Source organism: Cucurbita maxima, unplaced genomic scaffold, assembly GCF_002738345.1.
Source record: "Cucurbita maxima cultivar Rimu unplaced genomic scaffold, Cmax_1.0 Cma_Scf00041, whole genome shotgun sequence".
Taxonomy (NCBI): Eukaryota; Viridiplantae; Streptophyta; class Magnoliopsida; order Cucurbitales; family Cucurbitaceae; genus Cucurbita; species Cucurbita maxima.
Genome location: NW_019272057.1, coordinates 1,495,258 through 1,511,492, shown reverse-complemented (window position 1 = coordinate 1,511,492; position 16,235 = coordinate 1,495,258). Strand labels below are relative to the sequence as shown.

At 35.3% G+C, this 16,235-nt stretch overlaps 4 protein-coding genes across 12 annotated transcripts in view; all 4 read right to left on the bottom strand.

The window, feature by feature from the left end:
- Positions 1-305: 305 nt before the first annotated feature.
- LOC111469704 (transcription factor JUNGBRUNNEN 1-like) lies at positions 306-1,618 on the bottom strand. The gene is made up of 3 exons (XM_023115088.1): positions 1,355-1,618; positions 950-1,266; positions 306-846 (listed from the first exon to the last, which is right to left on the bottom strand). Exons 1-3 carry the CDS (start codon positions 1,539-1,541, stop codon positions 391-393), a joined length of 960 nt encoding a protein of 319 aa, XP_022970856.1. The 5' UTR covers positions 1,542-1,618; the 3' UTR covers positions 306-390.
- A 2,141-nt stretch (positions 1,619-3,759) lies between these two features.
- Positions 3,760-4,917, bottom strand: LOC111469707 (transcription factor JUNGBRUNNEN 1-like). The gene is made up of 3 exons (XM_023115092.1): positions 4,704-4,917; positions 4,266-4,597; positions 3,760-4,168 (listed from the first exon to the last, which is right to left on the bottom strand). Exons 1-3 carry the CDS (start codon positions 4,891-4,893, stop codon positions 3,821-3,823), a joined length of 870 nt encoding a protein of 289 aa, XP_022970860.1. The 5' UTR covers positions 4,894-4,917; the 3' UTR covers positions 3,760-3,820.
- A 2,186-nt stretch (positions 4,918-7,103) lies between these two features.
- On the bottom strand, positions 7,104-8,937 carry LOC111469706 (transcription factor JUNGBRUNNEN 1-like). The gene is made up of 3 exons (XM_023115090.1): positions 8,713-8,937; positions 7,784-8,103; positions 7,104-7,704 (listed from the first exon to the last, which is right to left on the bottom strand). The coding sequence occupies exons 1-3, from the start codon at positions 8,888-8,890 to the stop codon at positions 7,327-7,329; spliced, it is 876 nt and encodes a 291-aa protein (XP_022970858.1). The 5' UTR covers positions 8,891-8,937; the 3' UTR covers positions 7,104-7,326.
- A 3,708-nt stretch (positions 8,938-12,645) lies between these two features.
- The window catches only part of LOC111469677 (molybdenum cofactor sulfurase), a 14,946-nt gene continuing 11,356 nt past the window's right edge, over positions 12,646-16,235 (bottom strand). For 4 of the 9 annotated variants that reach the window (XM_023115033.1, XM_023115036.1, XM_023115041.1 and 1 more), the window contains 6 exons: positions 16,051-16,115; positions 14,681-14,832; positions 14,302-14,534; positions 13,966-14,105; positions 13,228-13,338; positions 12,646-13,141 (listed from right to left, as the gene is read on the bottom strand). In XM_023115033.1, the coding sequence (XP_022970801.1) occupies positions 12,962-13,141; positions 13,228-13,338; positions 13,966-14,105; positions 14,302-14,534; positions 14,681-14,832; positions 16,051-16,115 (881 nt within the window). In that variant the 3' untranslated portion in view covers positions 12,646-12,961. Of the gene's footprint in view, positions 13,156-13,227; positions 13,339-13,965; positions 14,106-14,301; positions 14,535-14,680; positions 14,833-16,050; positions 16,116-16,235 lie in introns of all 9 variants that reach the window. The other 5 variants (XM_023115035.1, XM_023115038.1, XM_023115037.1 and 2 more) reach the window with 3 other exon arrangements.

The window sequence follows — 16,235 nt, the reverse complement described above, 5'->3', positions numbered from 1 at the left end:
ATCTTACCATCGAAACCCCCTCGAGAAAATCTTAATTGAGACATTTAAATCATACGCGAAAAAACTAAGTTACTGTTGCTAGTTTTTAAAATGTTTAAATTTGATAATCCACCCTTGAATAGTTTCATTTAGGGGCCATTTCCTAGTCATTTTCGGTAGGGTTTCCATTGACAACTTTTTCCACTTTTTTAAGCGAGGGTCATTTGAACGTTCAGAAAAGTTATTTTCTCGTTATTGTCTCTTACTATGCTCATTAGAGATTGTACTAAGAGTAAAAGAATGAAAAAAACATTACTATGCTCATTATAGTTTCATTTTCGGGTCATTTTCGAATCATATGTTGAGTAAAACAACCCCCATAAATTTGCATCTAACTGAACTTGAAGCTCTTCATGAATCAAGATCACTCTCCAAAATCGATTTCAGCTCTTCCCATTTTTCGTACCCAAACAAATCAGTGGCATCCTCATCAAAATCCGAGAAGCTCGACGACGAGGGTGATACGTTTGTCGGTGAATTATGATCGGCGGATGATGGCTGATCAGTTGGGCCACAAAAATGAGTCATGAATCGGCCACCGTGCACCATCTGAATCTGAGGAGAACTTTGAACCTCCTTCACATGATCAAAGCTAATGAAGGAATTATGAGAGGCGAATCCGATGTAGCTACTTTCTTGGCTGTCACTCAAACATCTGTCGATATTGATATCATTGGTGGTTGCTCTGAAGTTCATGATCTCCATTGATTGACTTTTGGGCGCTGGAATCTCCCTCCAATTGTGTGTACTGATGCCTTTTCTGGTGGAGATGTTTCTTTTGAATATGCGACACAAAGTCCAAATTTCCTGCGAAGAACAGAAAAAAATAAGTTTTTGACACACACCCTCTTCTTTAATTAGGTCAAAGTTACAAACTTGGTGGTCAAAGTTTTAAAATTTTGTTACTAACAGCTTCTTGGAGGCTGTTTTTAATCATTGTACCGAAGGGATGGCGGGAGGTAGTAGTAGAAGAAGAAGAAGGAAGACGAAATTCATTCATCATCCACTCGGTTTTAGTGCCTTTACCGGCGCTTCCACGGTAATAAACAAGCGTCTTCTTCAACCCAATGCACCCATGGTGGGTGTGCCCATAAATAGGCTTATCAATTCCAGTGGCCTTCCAAAACCCTGACTCGGTCACCCTATTTGGCCTCCCACTGTTCTTATACTTCCTCCCTCGTTTGCAGAAAAAATACCACTCTTTCTCCCCCACCGCGTTACTCGCATCTGCATTACAAACCAACTGGGTCTATAAATTTAGGAAGCTATTAGATACACGAAAAATAGAGATAGATGAATTGGTTAAGAATCGTACGGGGAAGATCCCATGGGCTGTGTTTGTAAATGTCGATTTGTTTGATGAGTTCGATGGCGAGAGGCTTGTTGTGGACTTTGCGACGGAGGTAGAAGTCGACGAGCTCTTCGTCCGTCGGGTGGAAGCGGAAGCCCGGAAGGGGGAACTGGTCGTCGTCCGGCACGTCGAATTGTGAGGGAGTGGCCATTGGAAGAGTTTGAAGTTTATGGGAATTAAGTTATGAGAGTTGGGGGAAGAGCATGGTTTAATTTATAAGGTAGAGCTTAAAAGGGGAGATGGGGAACGTTGAAGATCAAGTCATGGGGCTCTCAAGTACACCAATTTGGACTTGTTAAAACCAAGAAAGAGAGGCTTAAAACTCAATATATATCTAAAATTCATGGTGTATAATACTAACCATTGTTTTTTTTTTTTTTCTTTTTTGTTCTTTGTTCTTTGTAAACCCTTTTCATATTGTGTGATGTAAAGTTAAAATTTCATTTATTTGGGTACAAAATTCAATGTGTATGGTCCCATCCATCAGGAGCTTTGTCTTCCTTGACTTTGAAAATCGAGCTATCCATCAGGAGCTCCATTTTTTGACTTTCAAAACTTCAAAATTAACTCTTTCCCAACTTCTACCTTCTAATTCAACCATAACTCTTCCATCGGTTATCAAGGAAGGTATGATAATCAAAGTCTACCACTAGTAGATATTGTCTATTTTTGCTTATTACGTATCACCGTCGACCTCACGTTTTCAAACATGTCTACTAGGGAGAGGTTTTCACATGTTTATAAGAAATGTTTCGTTTCTTTCTCCAACTGATGGAAGATCTCATAATCCACTCCATTGGAGTCAACGCCCTTGCTTGCACCGTCCGATGATTGACTTTGATACGTAATAGGTCAAAGCAAACAATATTTAATATAGTGGGTTTGGGGTACTTTTTTTGATCTCTTATAAACCCAAGTATAATCTAAACTAGCGTAAAGAATCTAAATTTTATAATTATTTATTTCCTAAAAAACCTAAACCAAAGTTTGATTCTAAAACTGAAATAATAAAAAATTGAAGAAGATGATAAAAATATTTGGAAAAATCTTTTTTGAGATATTTTTCTGACCAGCCTATAAGTTTGAAATAAAAGCATTTGAATTTTGAATGAAATTAAAAATAAAAATATTGATTAATTAGTAGTGTAGATAATCTAGGATGGAAACAAGCATATTACATCACTTCTAATCAAGTTCCACAATTTTCAAACTATTGATAATAATATAATTAAATTTAATTAATTAAAAAAGAAGCAATAAATTGGCATAAATGACATTCAGAAAAATTCATGTTGCCAAGTCAAACATTATTCAAATGTGTTGACCATACCCCATCCAAGATAATATGTTTATTATGATCACCTATAATGTATGCTTTGACTGTACCACCACACCCTATCCAACTCATAGGGCCTCCAAATGTTGTCGATTTTTTTTTTATTTCGTCAACCATTGACCAAACCCTTTTGTATATGTGGAACTTCAATTCATTTACATACTTCATATTATTTACAATCATATGCATCGCCCTAGTTTGATAACCCTCTTAAATCACTCATCAATTCAAAAGTTTTTACTAATTTAATTATACCAACCAACTAATTTACCTCTTACCCACTTTAAAATATGAGATCTCACATTGGTTGGGGAGAGGAAGGAAACATTCCTTAGAAGGGTGTGGAAACCTCTCTCTAGTAAACGCGTTTTAAAATTGTGAGGTTGACAGCGATACGTAGCAGGCTAAATGGAATAAATATCTGGCTAGCGGCGAACTTGGGCTATTACAAATGGTATCAGAGCCAGATATCGGGCGGTGTGTTAATGAGGATGTTGGCCCCTAAGGAGGGTGGATCTGAGATCACGCATTGGTTGGAGAGGGGAATGAAGCATTCCTTATAAGAGTGTGGAAACCTCTCCCAAAGAGACACATTTTAAAACCAGATATGAGATCCGACATTGAACATTTTTTTATAAGAGTGTAGAAATCTCTTTCCAATATACGCATTTTGAAATCGTGGGGCTGACGACAATATGCAACAAGCTAAAGCAGATGATATTACTTGTTGTTTATTCATGGAAGCAAATGGGTGTACCAAAAATTGACCAAATGGTAAATCTTGTCTTGAGTGATTATAAGTAGATTGTAACGCGATTGGGCGGCAGGGTTTTATATATATTCCGTTGGATTGTTCTTGAATCAAACTTAAATGTCAGGAAAGTGTCGAGATTTATGAAACATAGTCGATTAAACTAAGGTTTTAATTAATTTAGTATATACGTTAATGTTTTTGTTTGGATTGGTCGAATGAAATGGGGATGTACTAAATTGTTCCATATTATCCAATAAACCAAGCAAATTCCCATGAGCAAAAACAGCAAAAACTCATGAATATTCCATAGAAGTAGTGGATGTGTGTTATTTACATATAACTAAATTGAAGGGTTATTGAAAAAAGGATCAAAAGCAAAGTCCACAATGGATCTGAGTTCCTCCCAATCTTCCTCAAAGTTCGAGAACTCCGATGAAGCTGGAGATTGGTTTACCACTTCAGCTGGTCCTTCTTTTGTTTCATCACAAACCAACACTGCCTTCTTCTCTTCAAACCCATTAAACGAATTACACCCAAAACTTATATAAGTTTCTCTTCCATCTTCATCATAATATTGATCACCCACACTATTACTGCATCTTTTGGTCTTCATGACTTCTTTCCAATTAGGTGTGTATCTTCGACACGTAACACTCCGTTTGAATATACGACATAGCGTCCAAATCTCCTGTACCCTTCAAAATAAACTATTCAATATACCATAATCTATCGGCTTAAGCTTTTAAGCTTTTGAATTGAATGGTACTTAATTTTTTTTTCCTTACCGCTTCTTGATCACCGTTGTTTATGGTTTCGGGGAGGTGGGAATTATGGGAATTGTGGGAATTGGAGCAATTGCTTGGAGGAAGACGAAACTCATGCATCATCCATTCAGTTTTGACGCCTCTTCCAGCACTTCCCTTGTAAAAAACCAGGGTTTTCTTCAGACCAATGCACCCCTTTCCTTGTTCTCCTTGTGAATAAATTGGCTTGTCAATGCCCGTCGCCTTCCAAAACCCCGCCCCCGTTACCCTATTCGGTCTCACACTGTTCTTGTACTTCCTCCCTCTCTTGACGAACACGTACCACTCTTTCTCTCCGCTCGTCCCACCGATATCTGCAAATTTGCAATACGTCAGAATATCTTTTATTTGAACTAAATTTACCGTAATCTATCAACTTACAAGGAAGATCCCAAGGGTTACCGTAATCTATCAACTTACAAGGAAGATCCCAAGGGTTGTATCGGTAAATATCAATCTGTTTGATGAGTTCGAGGGTAACGGATTTGTTGTGGACCTTCCGACGGAGGTAGTAATCGACGAGCTCTTCATCGGTGGGATGGAAGCGGAATCCAGGAAGGGGGAATTGGTAATCGTCCATGTCGAAAGCAGCAGTAGCAGCAGCCGCCATGATCAAATTGAAGAACAAGAAAAAGGAGAAGAAGATATAGAAAGAAAATTAAGAGTGGTTTAGTTGTGAGTTATGGAAGAAGAAGAAGAGGTTGGGTGTTTGATTTATAGAGTGAAAAGATTCACGAATTTGGAAAGGTCAAGTCTCTGGGTTTGACTTGGATGGTCTGTGACGAAACAAAAGACTTGACTTTTTAAAACCAACAATATTGGGCCACAAATTTGTCATCATCTAACCTCTTTTGAGTGTCACCTTATGTCTTCTCCATCTAGACTTCTAACATACACATTAAACCAATTCAAAACTAGGAGCAATTCCTCCATTCTCCTCTCGAACATCAACCTTTCAATCCTATAATACGAATTTTAAAACGGTTGTGAACAACATAGTTCAAATTATCTAAGATAAACTTAAGTCAAGTTTCATTAAAATTAAACTCAAATTACGATTAGTGTCACGTTAGAAGGAATCAACCTCATTTATTCTTAAATTATTACAAATTCTCGATGGATGATTGATATCTAGGTTTATGGTGTTTCATTAGTTTACTTTTAAGTAAGTTCCTTTGCGATGTCATGTAGTTTAAATTGCACGTTTAGAATTATTTATGGTTGAGGTAACCACGGGTATTCGTATGTATGGTTGAAAACATTATTCGTTCTCCACGGAAGACCGGTAAGATAGATATTAAACCAATTCAAAAGTGGAATAATAGCGAGGACTATTCTTCAGCTCCAATATAAAATAAATAAACAAACAAAGATAATAAATACTTATTATAATCCTGCAGACATTAACGGCTCAATCCTACAAACGTTACTTTATATTATAAATTAAACCATGTTTTGAATATTGACTCTTTGGGAATCATTACTACTTTACTTTTATTGTTGAATTTGTTGAATCTCATGCCATGCTAATAATCTTAAAAATAACATATTTTAGGTTCAACATAAGGTATAAGTTTATAGAATTAAGCGTTTTTGAAAAATTATTTAATTTTGTAAAATCAAGCGTATAAATACTACTTCTACCTTTCAATTTATTATTTTTAGCAACCAATTTGTGAGATCGCACAATGGTTGAAGAGAGTAACGAAATATTCTCGCGTTTTAAAATCGTGAGCCTGACGGTGATACATAACGAGCATAATATCTGTTAGCGGTAAGCTAGAGCGGTTACACGATCCTATCAATTTAGCAACCAATTGAACAATGAATTAAAGTTTGATTGGTTGATGGTCAAAACATAGTTGAAGGGAAGGGAGCGAAAGCTATAGAATCCAATAGCTGGTGGACAAAAACATGAAAAGAAAGTCAAAGTCATTTGGTCAGCAAGTCTTGAGACAATGTCTTATTTGAGACCATCAATTTAAGGAAGAACGAGGAGTTTTAATTAGAGGGAGTAAATAACATGCAACTAAAAAGAATTAAGACCATGTCTTTTTCATTAGGGTTTTGTTTATTGCCAAGTAAACACATAAAAACAGTGATGTCCCGGACATGTTCGAGACAATCCAATTCCAAAAAAAAAAGGCATCCCCATTTAATATTAAATTCTAGACGTTTGAAGTTTCAAATGAAATTAAAGTTGAAGTCGTCTCTGTTTTGGTTCTAAACCCTAAAGACGGTAAGATATTGCTCATAACCTGTTTTGGATAAGAATCGTTTTGTTTTGACCCTAAGCCATATAGAGATATTGATCATCCAACTCATGCATCTTTATTCCGTCTCCAAAATTCATGTACCAACATAGGACCAAAATCAAAATTCTTATCCCTTTTGGAACCACGAAAATAAATATATAAGTGTACTCCATGTCTCATACACTAATCTCCGTCACTTCTAGTGCTTACCCACAAAATCATTGTTGATGCACAATCAACGTAGAATTTTACAAATCAATCACATGCAACATATCAAACTTGAATGTCCCTTCCCTCAGAAGCAAAACCCTAATTTGTTTTTAGCTTTTTGTTGACTAAAAGTTACTCGTTCAACCCTAACCAAAATGCCCTAAATCAGCTTAATCCAAAAAAAATTCTAGTTTAAATAAAGGGTATGTAAGCATACAGACTTTGAAACGAATTGGAAGCACGACTAAACTAAACTGGTTCAACTGAATCCAACTGATCGGTAATATTGAAAAAACTCATTGAACCAAAATATTGAAACGGTCCAACAAACCAACCATGGATCGAACCTGTTCCTTCTCGCACCGCCTGTATTCCTAACATGGTGTCATCACTTCTTCATGGCAATCTGTGGCAGAGAAGGATGGCGTTGCAACTCCACTTAATTACAACCACCATTCTAATTTTATTTAATCACGAGAGAAAGCTACATAATTTTGTCAAAAAGGGATGACCTTAGTTTCTAAAACCAAGAACAATCTAAGTGAGGGGAGATGATTTTTTATTTACAACATAAAAGATCATGAAGGATCATTAATCAATTGAAGCTTCTTCCTATCTTTGTATCCAAACAGATCAGTGGCATCCCCATCAAAATATGAGAGGCTTGACGGTGGCGACTCAGTTGTAGAACAAGGAGGTGGTTGGGAGATGGCGCTAAAGTTCATCATCAATGGGTTCCAATGATGAGTACCCACCGCCTTGTTTTCACCATAATTAAAAGGGCTGAAACTAATGTAATTGCTATCTCTATCACAACATTCATCATCCATGTCATCGCTATTATTCATTTCTCCAAATATGGAACCACCATTGCCTGCTGCAATCTCCCTCCAATTTGGTGCATATTTTGCACATGAAACGCTTCGTTTAAAGATTCGGCACAACGTCCAGATTTCCTGGAATTAAACAAACCAAATTTCACAACATAAATCTAAACAAAAAAAGAACAAATTAAATTAGGAGGAGTTTTGTTACAGCTTCTTGGACATTGTTTCTGATTGTTGGGAAGATGGAAGGTGTATGAGTATTAAGAGAGCGAGAAGGCAGGCGAAATTCATGCATCATCCACTCAGTTTTGGTGCCTCTTCCAGCATTTCCCTTGTAGTAAACGAGGGTTTTCTTGAGGCCAATGCACTCATTTCCTTGTCCTCCATGGGAGTAGATTGGTTTGTCGATGCCAGTGGCCTTCCAGAATCCTGACCCTGTAACCCTATTTGGTCTTATACTGTTCTTGTATTTTCTTCCTCTTTTGCAAAACAAATACCATTCTTTGTCTCCCAAGTTATTGCTCACATCTGCACAAACTTCCACACAATTTCCAGTTCATGAGTTTATTATTATTATTATTATTATTATTATTATAATTATTGTGCATATAGAGCCCAAGTTCAATGAATGAAGAGAAGATGACAAAAAAAGAAAGAACCCTATTAAATTAAGAGTTTTAACCCTATTAAATTAAGAGTTTTGTGTTAAAAAAATGCGAGTGGGACAACTCAAATGTTTCTTAATTTATCCGAAAACATAAAAAATTAAGGGGAAAAAGTAAGCAATCTATGAAACCTTGGAACAGATCCTATAACCTTAATTGCTGACCAAGACATCATCCAATCCATCAAAAATAAAAAAGTAGCCTATAAACTATAATGGTACATACTTATAAGTATAGGTAGATATTGTCTTCTTTAGATTTTTTCTTTTAGACTTTTCTTCAAAGTTTTTAAAACGCGTTAATTAAAAATAGATTTTTATACCATTTGTTTCTCTTTTCCGCTGATGTTAGATCTCACGAGGTCTTTACCCCAAGCCCATATCAAGAAGGAATGCAAGATCATCTTTTTTGAAATAAGTATATAATAGGAAAGTGAAAGTTGATTGATGATGAGAGAGTAATAGAATCATACTAGGAAGATCCCAAGGGTCATGCTTATAGATATCAACGGACTTGATAAGCTCCATGCCCATCGCCTTCTTATCAACCTTTCGTCGGAGGTAAAACCCAACGAGCTCGTCGTCGGTAGGGTGGAATCGAAACCCTGGAAGGGGGAACTGGTAGTCATCAATCTCAGGCTCACCAAACATGTTTGTCAACAATGGTGAAGAAGAGGGGGAAAAGGAAGAAGTGAGAGAGAGAGAGTAATTGGGAAGTTGGAAGTAGAAGAGGTTGAAATTTATAGGATCATGATGGAAGGTGAGGTGGGGTTTTAAAAAGTTGGGGTCTTTTTTATTTGAGTGCAAAACTTATAAACTAATACCAAAAACCCTCTGCCCACCATGTTCTTGAAAGACTCAATTCTTTACCCAAAAACAAAATGTTGAATGATTTGGAGTTTAGGAGTGGAAATCTATTAAGTTATGTATGGATTTGATACATTGTTTACTTTAAATTTTGTTTCTTTAAGGAAAGTGTCAAGATGTTTCCGTTTAATTTCTTCCTTTAGTAACCCTTAATCAATGAGTTCTTTTTTTTTTTTTTTTTTTTGTCAAAATTTCATTTTTTATCCATATATTTTAACATATATTTTAACATTTGCACTTTAGTTTATACATGAAGTAACGATTCAAAAATCTAGAAATAAGCGATCCATTAAATGAAGGGTGGGAATGAAAGAACTGATTACCCTACCTCTAAAAGTAAGAGAAAAGGAAAATCAATATGAAATAAAGAAGATGACCACTTACCATGGACATTGGCCAAGTATCCTACAAAGAGACTCTCCAGAGCTAGAAGGATTAAAGGAATGAACAATTTGTTGCTCTAGTGAGACTGATTAAGAAGTACTTGATATTAGTTTACTCATTGTCTATCCTATGCTCCCAGGTCACTACCGCTTCTAAGCACAGCAATCAACATTCTTAAAAAAAAGAAAAGGCAAAGTTCAGTATTTTGAGTGGTATGATTATCGGATCCTCTCTTCGTTCTATCCGCTGGCCCTCATATTCGGGTCTTCAAAGAAGAATTTGTCTCGGGCAACCGTATTCAGTAAGAGAGAGAGGAAGGTTAGTGGTTGACACTGCATTATCAATATTAACCGAATTTGTTCTAAGTGAAAAAGACAAAAACTCTTTTTTTAGGGTTTAGGGTTATATATATATTATATTAGAGTTTAGGGTTTATATTGTGACCTAAAAAAAAAAAAAAAAAACTATAATCCTTTAACTTTTTAACCACACTTTGTATCTTAATTTCTCTCATTTACCTATGGTCTCAATTCATAATAATATTGGTGATATTTGGATTCTCGATGTCCACTAGATTGTAATGTTACATTAAAAAAAAAAAAAAACAGAACTAAATATGTTTTTTAATGGCATAATAGCGCTGTCATTAACTTGAAATTCACATGTAAGAAAGCATAAAAAGGGAACAGACAAAGCAGCACTATTTAGGGTGCTCTCTTAGCTAACCAATGTTTTATATTTAGGATTAACAATAATGCATCTTTTTTTAAGCAATTCTTTTATTTTATAAACAATTTTTATTTTTGAATAAAGTCAAAATTATTATTTTCAATTAAAGGACAAGATGAGGAAATGTAGTGCCTTGTAGCCTTTAATACTTTCTTTTTTTTTAAGTAAAAAAAAAAAAAAAACAATGACCTAAATGGTATACATGTGATTTTGTTACGATCTTTTGTTTAAAAATACTATTTTATTCTTACCCTTTCTAGTTCATCTAGAAGCATTATCATCCACCTAAAAAACGACACCTTGGAAAAGACGAACTCAATTAGTTGCTATAGTCGGACTCGACAATTAACGAAGATGTCTAGGTGGAATGGTGACATAATGCTTTTGTGAGAGAGAGGTTCGGGATGAAGGAGAGAGAAACTACATGAGAAGGAAAATGTAATGCCACAAGCCCAAGATTTAGATAAAGATATAAATGTAATGTTACTGATGGCTTCGACATTCCCCTACAACATAGTTATGTTATTCATTTCTCACCTCTAAGAATAAAGACTATTAACACAAGCCAACACGAGTTCTTTCAATATGTTTTGTCCTCACTCCCATTTAGAACAGAATTCTAAAGAGGGAAGAGGACAACGCGTGGGCTCTTCAAAGATTAGAACAGAATTCAAAACTTTGAAATTAGGCGTTTGATATTTTAGGGTTTAGGGCGACATAGAATAAGAGATGGTGATCAGGTGATGTGTTAAAATTACTCGAACAGGATTGCCAACTCAAAGCTTCTAGAATGCCTTCAATTCAAATTGGAAATCAAGAATCTAGGGGAAAGGTGCCAGGTCATCACTTCATGTCAGCTACCTCTAACAAAAACATGACAACTCTTTTTGTCTCTTAATCATGTTTTTCCTCTTTGGCAACTCAAAAATAATTTTTGGTTAAAATTTAGTTCTAACCCTAACCCTAAAATCTATGGTTGCCAAACGTTCCAAGAGGGTCAGACAGAGGCTTGGTCAAACTCTTGATAGTTTAGTTGAGTCGAGGATATAGCCAAAGGTCAATCTTGAAGGTTCGATTCAAATGTGAATGTGGTCAACTTTAAATATAAAGTAATGCTCATCAATATGATAGCATAAGCCGTTGAATTATTATACAACGGAGGAGTTTCGAAGTTCTTAGAGAATACTTCTAACATGATACTCTCTATTTCATGTCTTCACTAAACCTAAAAATGACTAAAAAATCTTTACTAGCTATTCTCAAATTTAATTACTAAATATTGTTTATTCATTCCATTTTTTATGACTCAAATTGATGATTGACACACACATCTAAATAATAAATACTTTTAAAAACTTTAGAGAGTTAGAATATTATGATAGTAATATATTTAATAAAGTTTGATGCCTAAAACAAATATTATATTAGTTGAGAAATATAATATAATGATGCACCTTATTCATTAGACTTTCCATCATCTTTTCTCTCTCTTCTCGTCCTTTCTCCTCTTTCAACAATCACCATCACTATTGTCTCTTCTTATCAATTCTCATCGTCATTCCCTATCACCGCTAGATTGAGAAATCATTTGAGGATAGCAAAAATAACAGTAAAGAATTTTAAAACGAGAATTATTAAGTATTAACGATGTTGAATATCTCCTATGTTGTAGGAGTAAATGTTGAAGTCAAGCCACTAGTTAAAATAAAACCTGCCTCCGACACAACATCCCAAAAACAAAATTTTAGAGGTTAAAAGATAATTGATGTAGGAATTGAGGATCAATGATGCCTAGATTTTCTAGAAAGAAGAAACAGCAATGAAACTTCGTAGGGTTGGAATGCCAAAATCAGTCTTATTATACCCATCGCTCTCTCTCTCTCTTAGATTTCACAAAACAATATCTTGTTTGGCGTACGTGTAATTTCATACCACATTAAGATTCCCACTTGTTGTTGCCCTGTAAAGATTAACATTTAAATACTCATATCACTATTTTAATGATGGAGGATGACACAGGGGCGGCTAACTAATATAGATTTCAACGACCCCATGTGATGAGATGATCCAAAAATTGAGCAGCAGCCTCTTAACATTCAATGAACCCAGGTTTTTTAATTCCTAATTTAATTGAAAGAGAGTTAAATAATGGTTTGAGATTCTAGACTTTTCAAATCTGTGTACTAAGAAATAATGACTTCGCATTAGAATAATGGAATTTGATGCTCCAAGAATGACATCAATGTTATCTCAGGAGATATTTTAGATAGCGACCCACTTGGTTTATGTTTCTGCTTTTTTTATTTGCTTCTGTAAGAGAAGTGATTTTGAAGGCAAATAAATGATAACCAATGGCTGAGGATTGATTGTAAAGTTTTCTAATAATTTACATTATCAAAATTAAACAATTCGCCAACATTTTCGTATACTTTTGTGAATTCAAACCTTTAATAAAACATAAAATAGTAATAAATACATTGTTTAAGAAAGGCTTACATCGTCATCCTTATTCTTGAAGTTCAGCGTCAGAACTTGTGATGGAAGGCGAGCAGGCCATCTTCCTCTAATAGAAATTAAAAGAGGAATGTTGAATACCAATATTTGTAGAGAAATGTCCATCTTTTATGACCATCAAATTGGTGTCTTTTTTAATACTAAGGGAGTTGTTCCGTCTCCAAGATAACTGCATTATTTTTTAGGATTTCTCTACACCTGAATACTTCAACTAATCTTCAGCCATGCTTAGCGAGAAGACTTCCCTACTTGACACACTACCATGTCGGCATGTATACGACGTGTGTCTCCAAGCTGCTTAGAATCTGGGATTATACTTTCTCCCACCTGAAGCCACGAGTTATTGCTGTTTCCTTCTTCGGCCTCACATTCATATCTCAGCAGTATCCCAAATAAAATCTTCCCCTGCTTCAATGGAAAAACTTAACCTCGTGTTGTCGATTTTAACTTGTACAATGAACCAGGAAGGAAAAAAAATTAAAAAAAATCCTAACCTTCACCCTCCGATAAGATGCTAAAGTAGATAAAGGTTCATTTGTCTTCAGGACCTGTTCAGCGTCGGTTGCAAAATTGATCATCTGGCAACGGTTGCATCCACCTAAAGACTGGAAATGTAAACAGACACTTTATAAACAGGGTGAAATGAAATGATCATATATGGTAAATCACCAATCAACGGGCTTGAAATTTTGGTGAAAATCAATATTAATTGGAGAGAAAATGACAATATAGGGCTTCAAATTTAAGATCTCCATTCATGTTAAATCTTTTGAGTTGAATCAACTCAAAAGAATAAGCCGAAGGATTATGATGAATTTAATTATATAATTGTTAAAATATCGAATAAAGATTTAATTTATTGAAACTCATCCAGATCTCCAGCTCTAATACCATGTTAAATCACTCATCAACCCAAGTGAAAGTGAAAAGGAGTGTTAAAATTGATAACTTCTTGTTGGCCATTCAAATTACCAAACCCACAAGTGAGGAGGATTAAAATATTTATATAAGATTATATTTACTAAAACCCATCAGCCCAAAGGGGTATTTAATAGTAGCATAGTAGGCTTAAAAGATAAAAAGTGGGTTGGTTTGAATTTAAAAATGAAAACAAATCTGACCACTTATAAAAAGATTTGCAGCAAGTAAAAGATTGACTGCCAAGGTTCGGGGTTAATGTCAGTAGCATTCTACTAGTTTCCATACAAACGTTTCGAAGAGAAGGAACTTACTCTGAAGGACTTGTTGCCAATTTTAATATTTATCCACTCATCTTCAGCGTAAGGTCTGCCACCAGATATGACAAGATTTGGCCGGAACCTCATAGGATTAACTTGAACTGATGTTCTACGAACGTCCTTTCCAACATCTGCTACAGACAATGCAACTTAAGATCACCAAAATTGGAATCTAGTGAAGCTAGGTCTACATCTAAATAACATTCAACTGATTCAAAATCTTCAACAGTATTAAACTGGCATACCACTTTAACAAGGACAGAACAGATAATTATCAATAACTAGAAAAGATTCATGGTAGTTGCAAGTATAAAATTATAAATAACATACTTGAATTCAATCTGTTATTGAGGTCTGATACACTCTCCTCGGATATCAACAAGAACTGTGCTTCATTGGAAAAATTCAAGCAAGTTCGTGATTCTCGACAGGTACCAACACTGTCTCTTTCATCCAAGCTGACACAATGACTGGAACTTAAATGGCGCAACAAAGTACATGGTCGACCAATAGCAGCACTAAACCAAGTATCAACTTCCTTGTCATAACCCTGGACTTGATATCTAAACATTAGAGTGAATTAATTCCAACCTCAGAAGTTCAGAAAATAAACATGGACTTGTATATGCAGCAACTTCTAAAATTTTCCAACAGTCTCCCCTAATGTAGGGCCATACAATTTATAATCCTACAACATGGTATTACTCACATCTGACCACGCAAACTTATTTCTTCTCTCTTTCCATTGCTAGAATTTGAATTCAAGATGATCTGCAGTCCCTCTTTGCAACGTGGGGAGTTGATAAACAATATTCCCTGACTGAGGTCGATATAAGTATGTATAAGACACATTTCCGGAACCTAAGAACAATATCAGATGAATTAAAAGTCAATTATAAATATTTGAACAAGAATGAAGATCTATTATCTATGCAGTGTCAGAATTTCTCAAAACAAAGTTAAAAGAGGGAGCGTGAAACCCTTAACAATGTGCTTGAGATTCAAGTAGAAGTAACGAGGACACAGGTTCTCTAGATCTAGCATGTCAAATAAAATCACTTCCAGTGTCCCGTGACATACTTTTCAGTCATAATTGATTGAATTAGAAGTAATCCCCATGACTGTATCAAATCATAGATCGAGTTACATGGCGAACGATGATCTTCCTCTTCTCCATTTTAGGGAACGTTGCTTAATCCTTGAACTGTTTAAATTCTAGAACTTGTACTATTGGTCAAATCGACTTTTTTATTACACTTCAAGTACTTGTAGCTCAAAATGTGTGTCAATGTAGGAAGATCAGACCTATGGCGTACTTTTCTATGCCACTAGTAAGAAATTAGTTAGTTTCTCTCATTTTGCTTGGGGTCATTCCGGGAGGTGATACTACTAGTTAATTCAAATTATGCAAATCCCCAAGTTCAAGGGTAAAGCAGGGGCTATTTGGATAAGTTTAAAAATGCCTCAACTCTTTTTGGCAATTTGGAAGGAGCCGCAAGTGTTTGGAGCTGAATTCACTTCAATAAATACCCATTTCATGCAATCTCCATTTGATTAGCCATCAAAAACAAATTTAAGTCTTTTTCCCTCCATATTAGCATGCCTGCCCCTCCCTACCCCATAATAATAAGATTTTCCTTACGAGCATATTTTCTGTATATTAATTGTAACTACCTCAAGAAACGGTAGAGCTTGACTATAACTAATATGATATATTCTAAAATGCTTGAGGGATAAACTGACTAATCCAGTGGGGTGGTGCAGTGAACGCTATATTTAGTCCTTAGTTTAAATAGTAAGAAGATAGCACAGAAAAAAAGGTCATTAACCATATGATGTTGGAGAACAGTTCAATCAAAAACCATTCAAAAGCCTTGTAACAGTAACATTTTAAGCAGAACGTCAAAACTTAAACAGAAATAAGAGTAAGACCTACGGAGCTGGGGGCTTGACTGAGATTTGCAAATATTTGAGCAAACAAATGCTGTTTTTTGCTCTCCATCAACATTCTCGTGATGGTGAGGTGTTCATACGTGTTAAAAAATACATGTAAGAAGTTTATGAAGAAGAATAGCTCACCTTCTTCTGTGTAAGAGTTTCACCAGTCAGGCTTTGAAGTAGCCACTCCCGATCATAAAGAAGCCCTACTCAAATCAAAGAGAGAATTTAAAAAATATTGCTAAATTAGGAAAAAGATCAACAGAACCATCATGAAAATTAAGACCATCTGTAACAGGTCAAAACAATAAACACCCCCCCCTCCC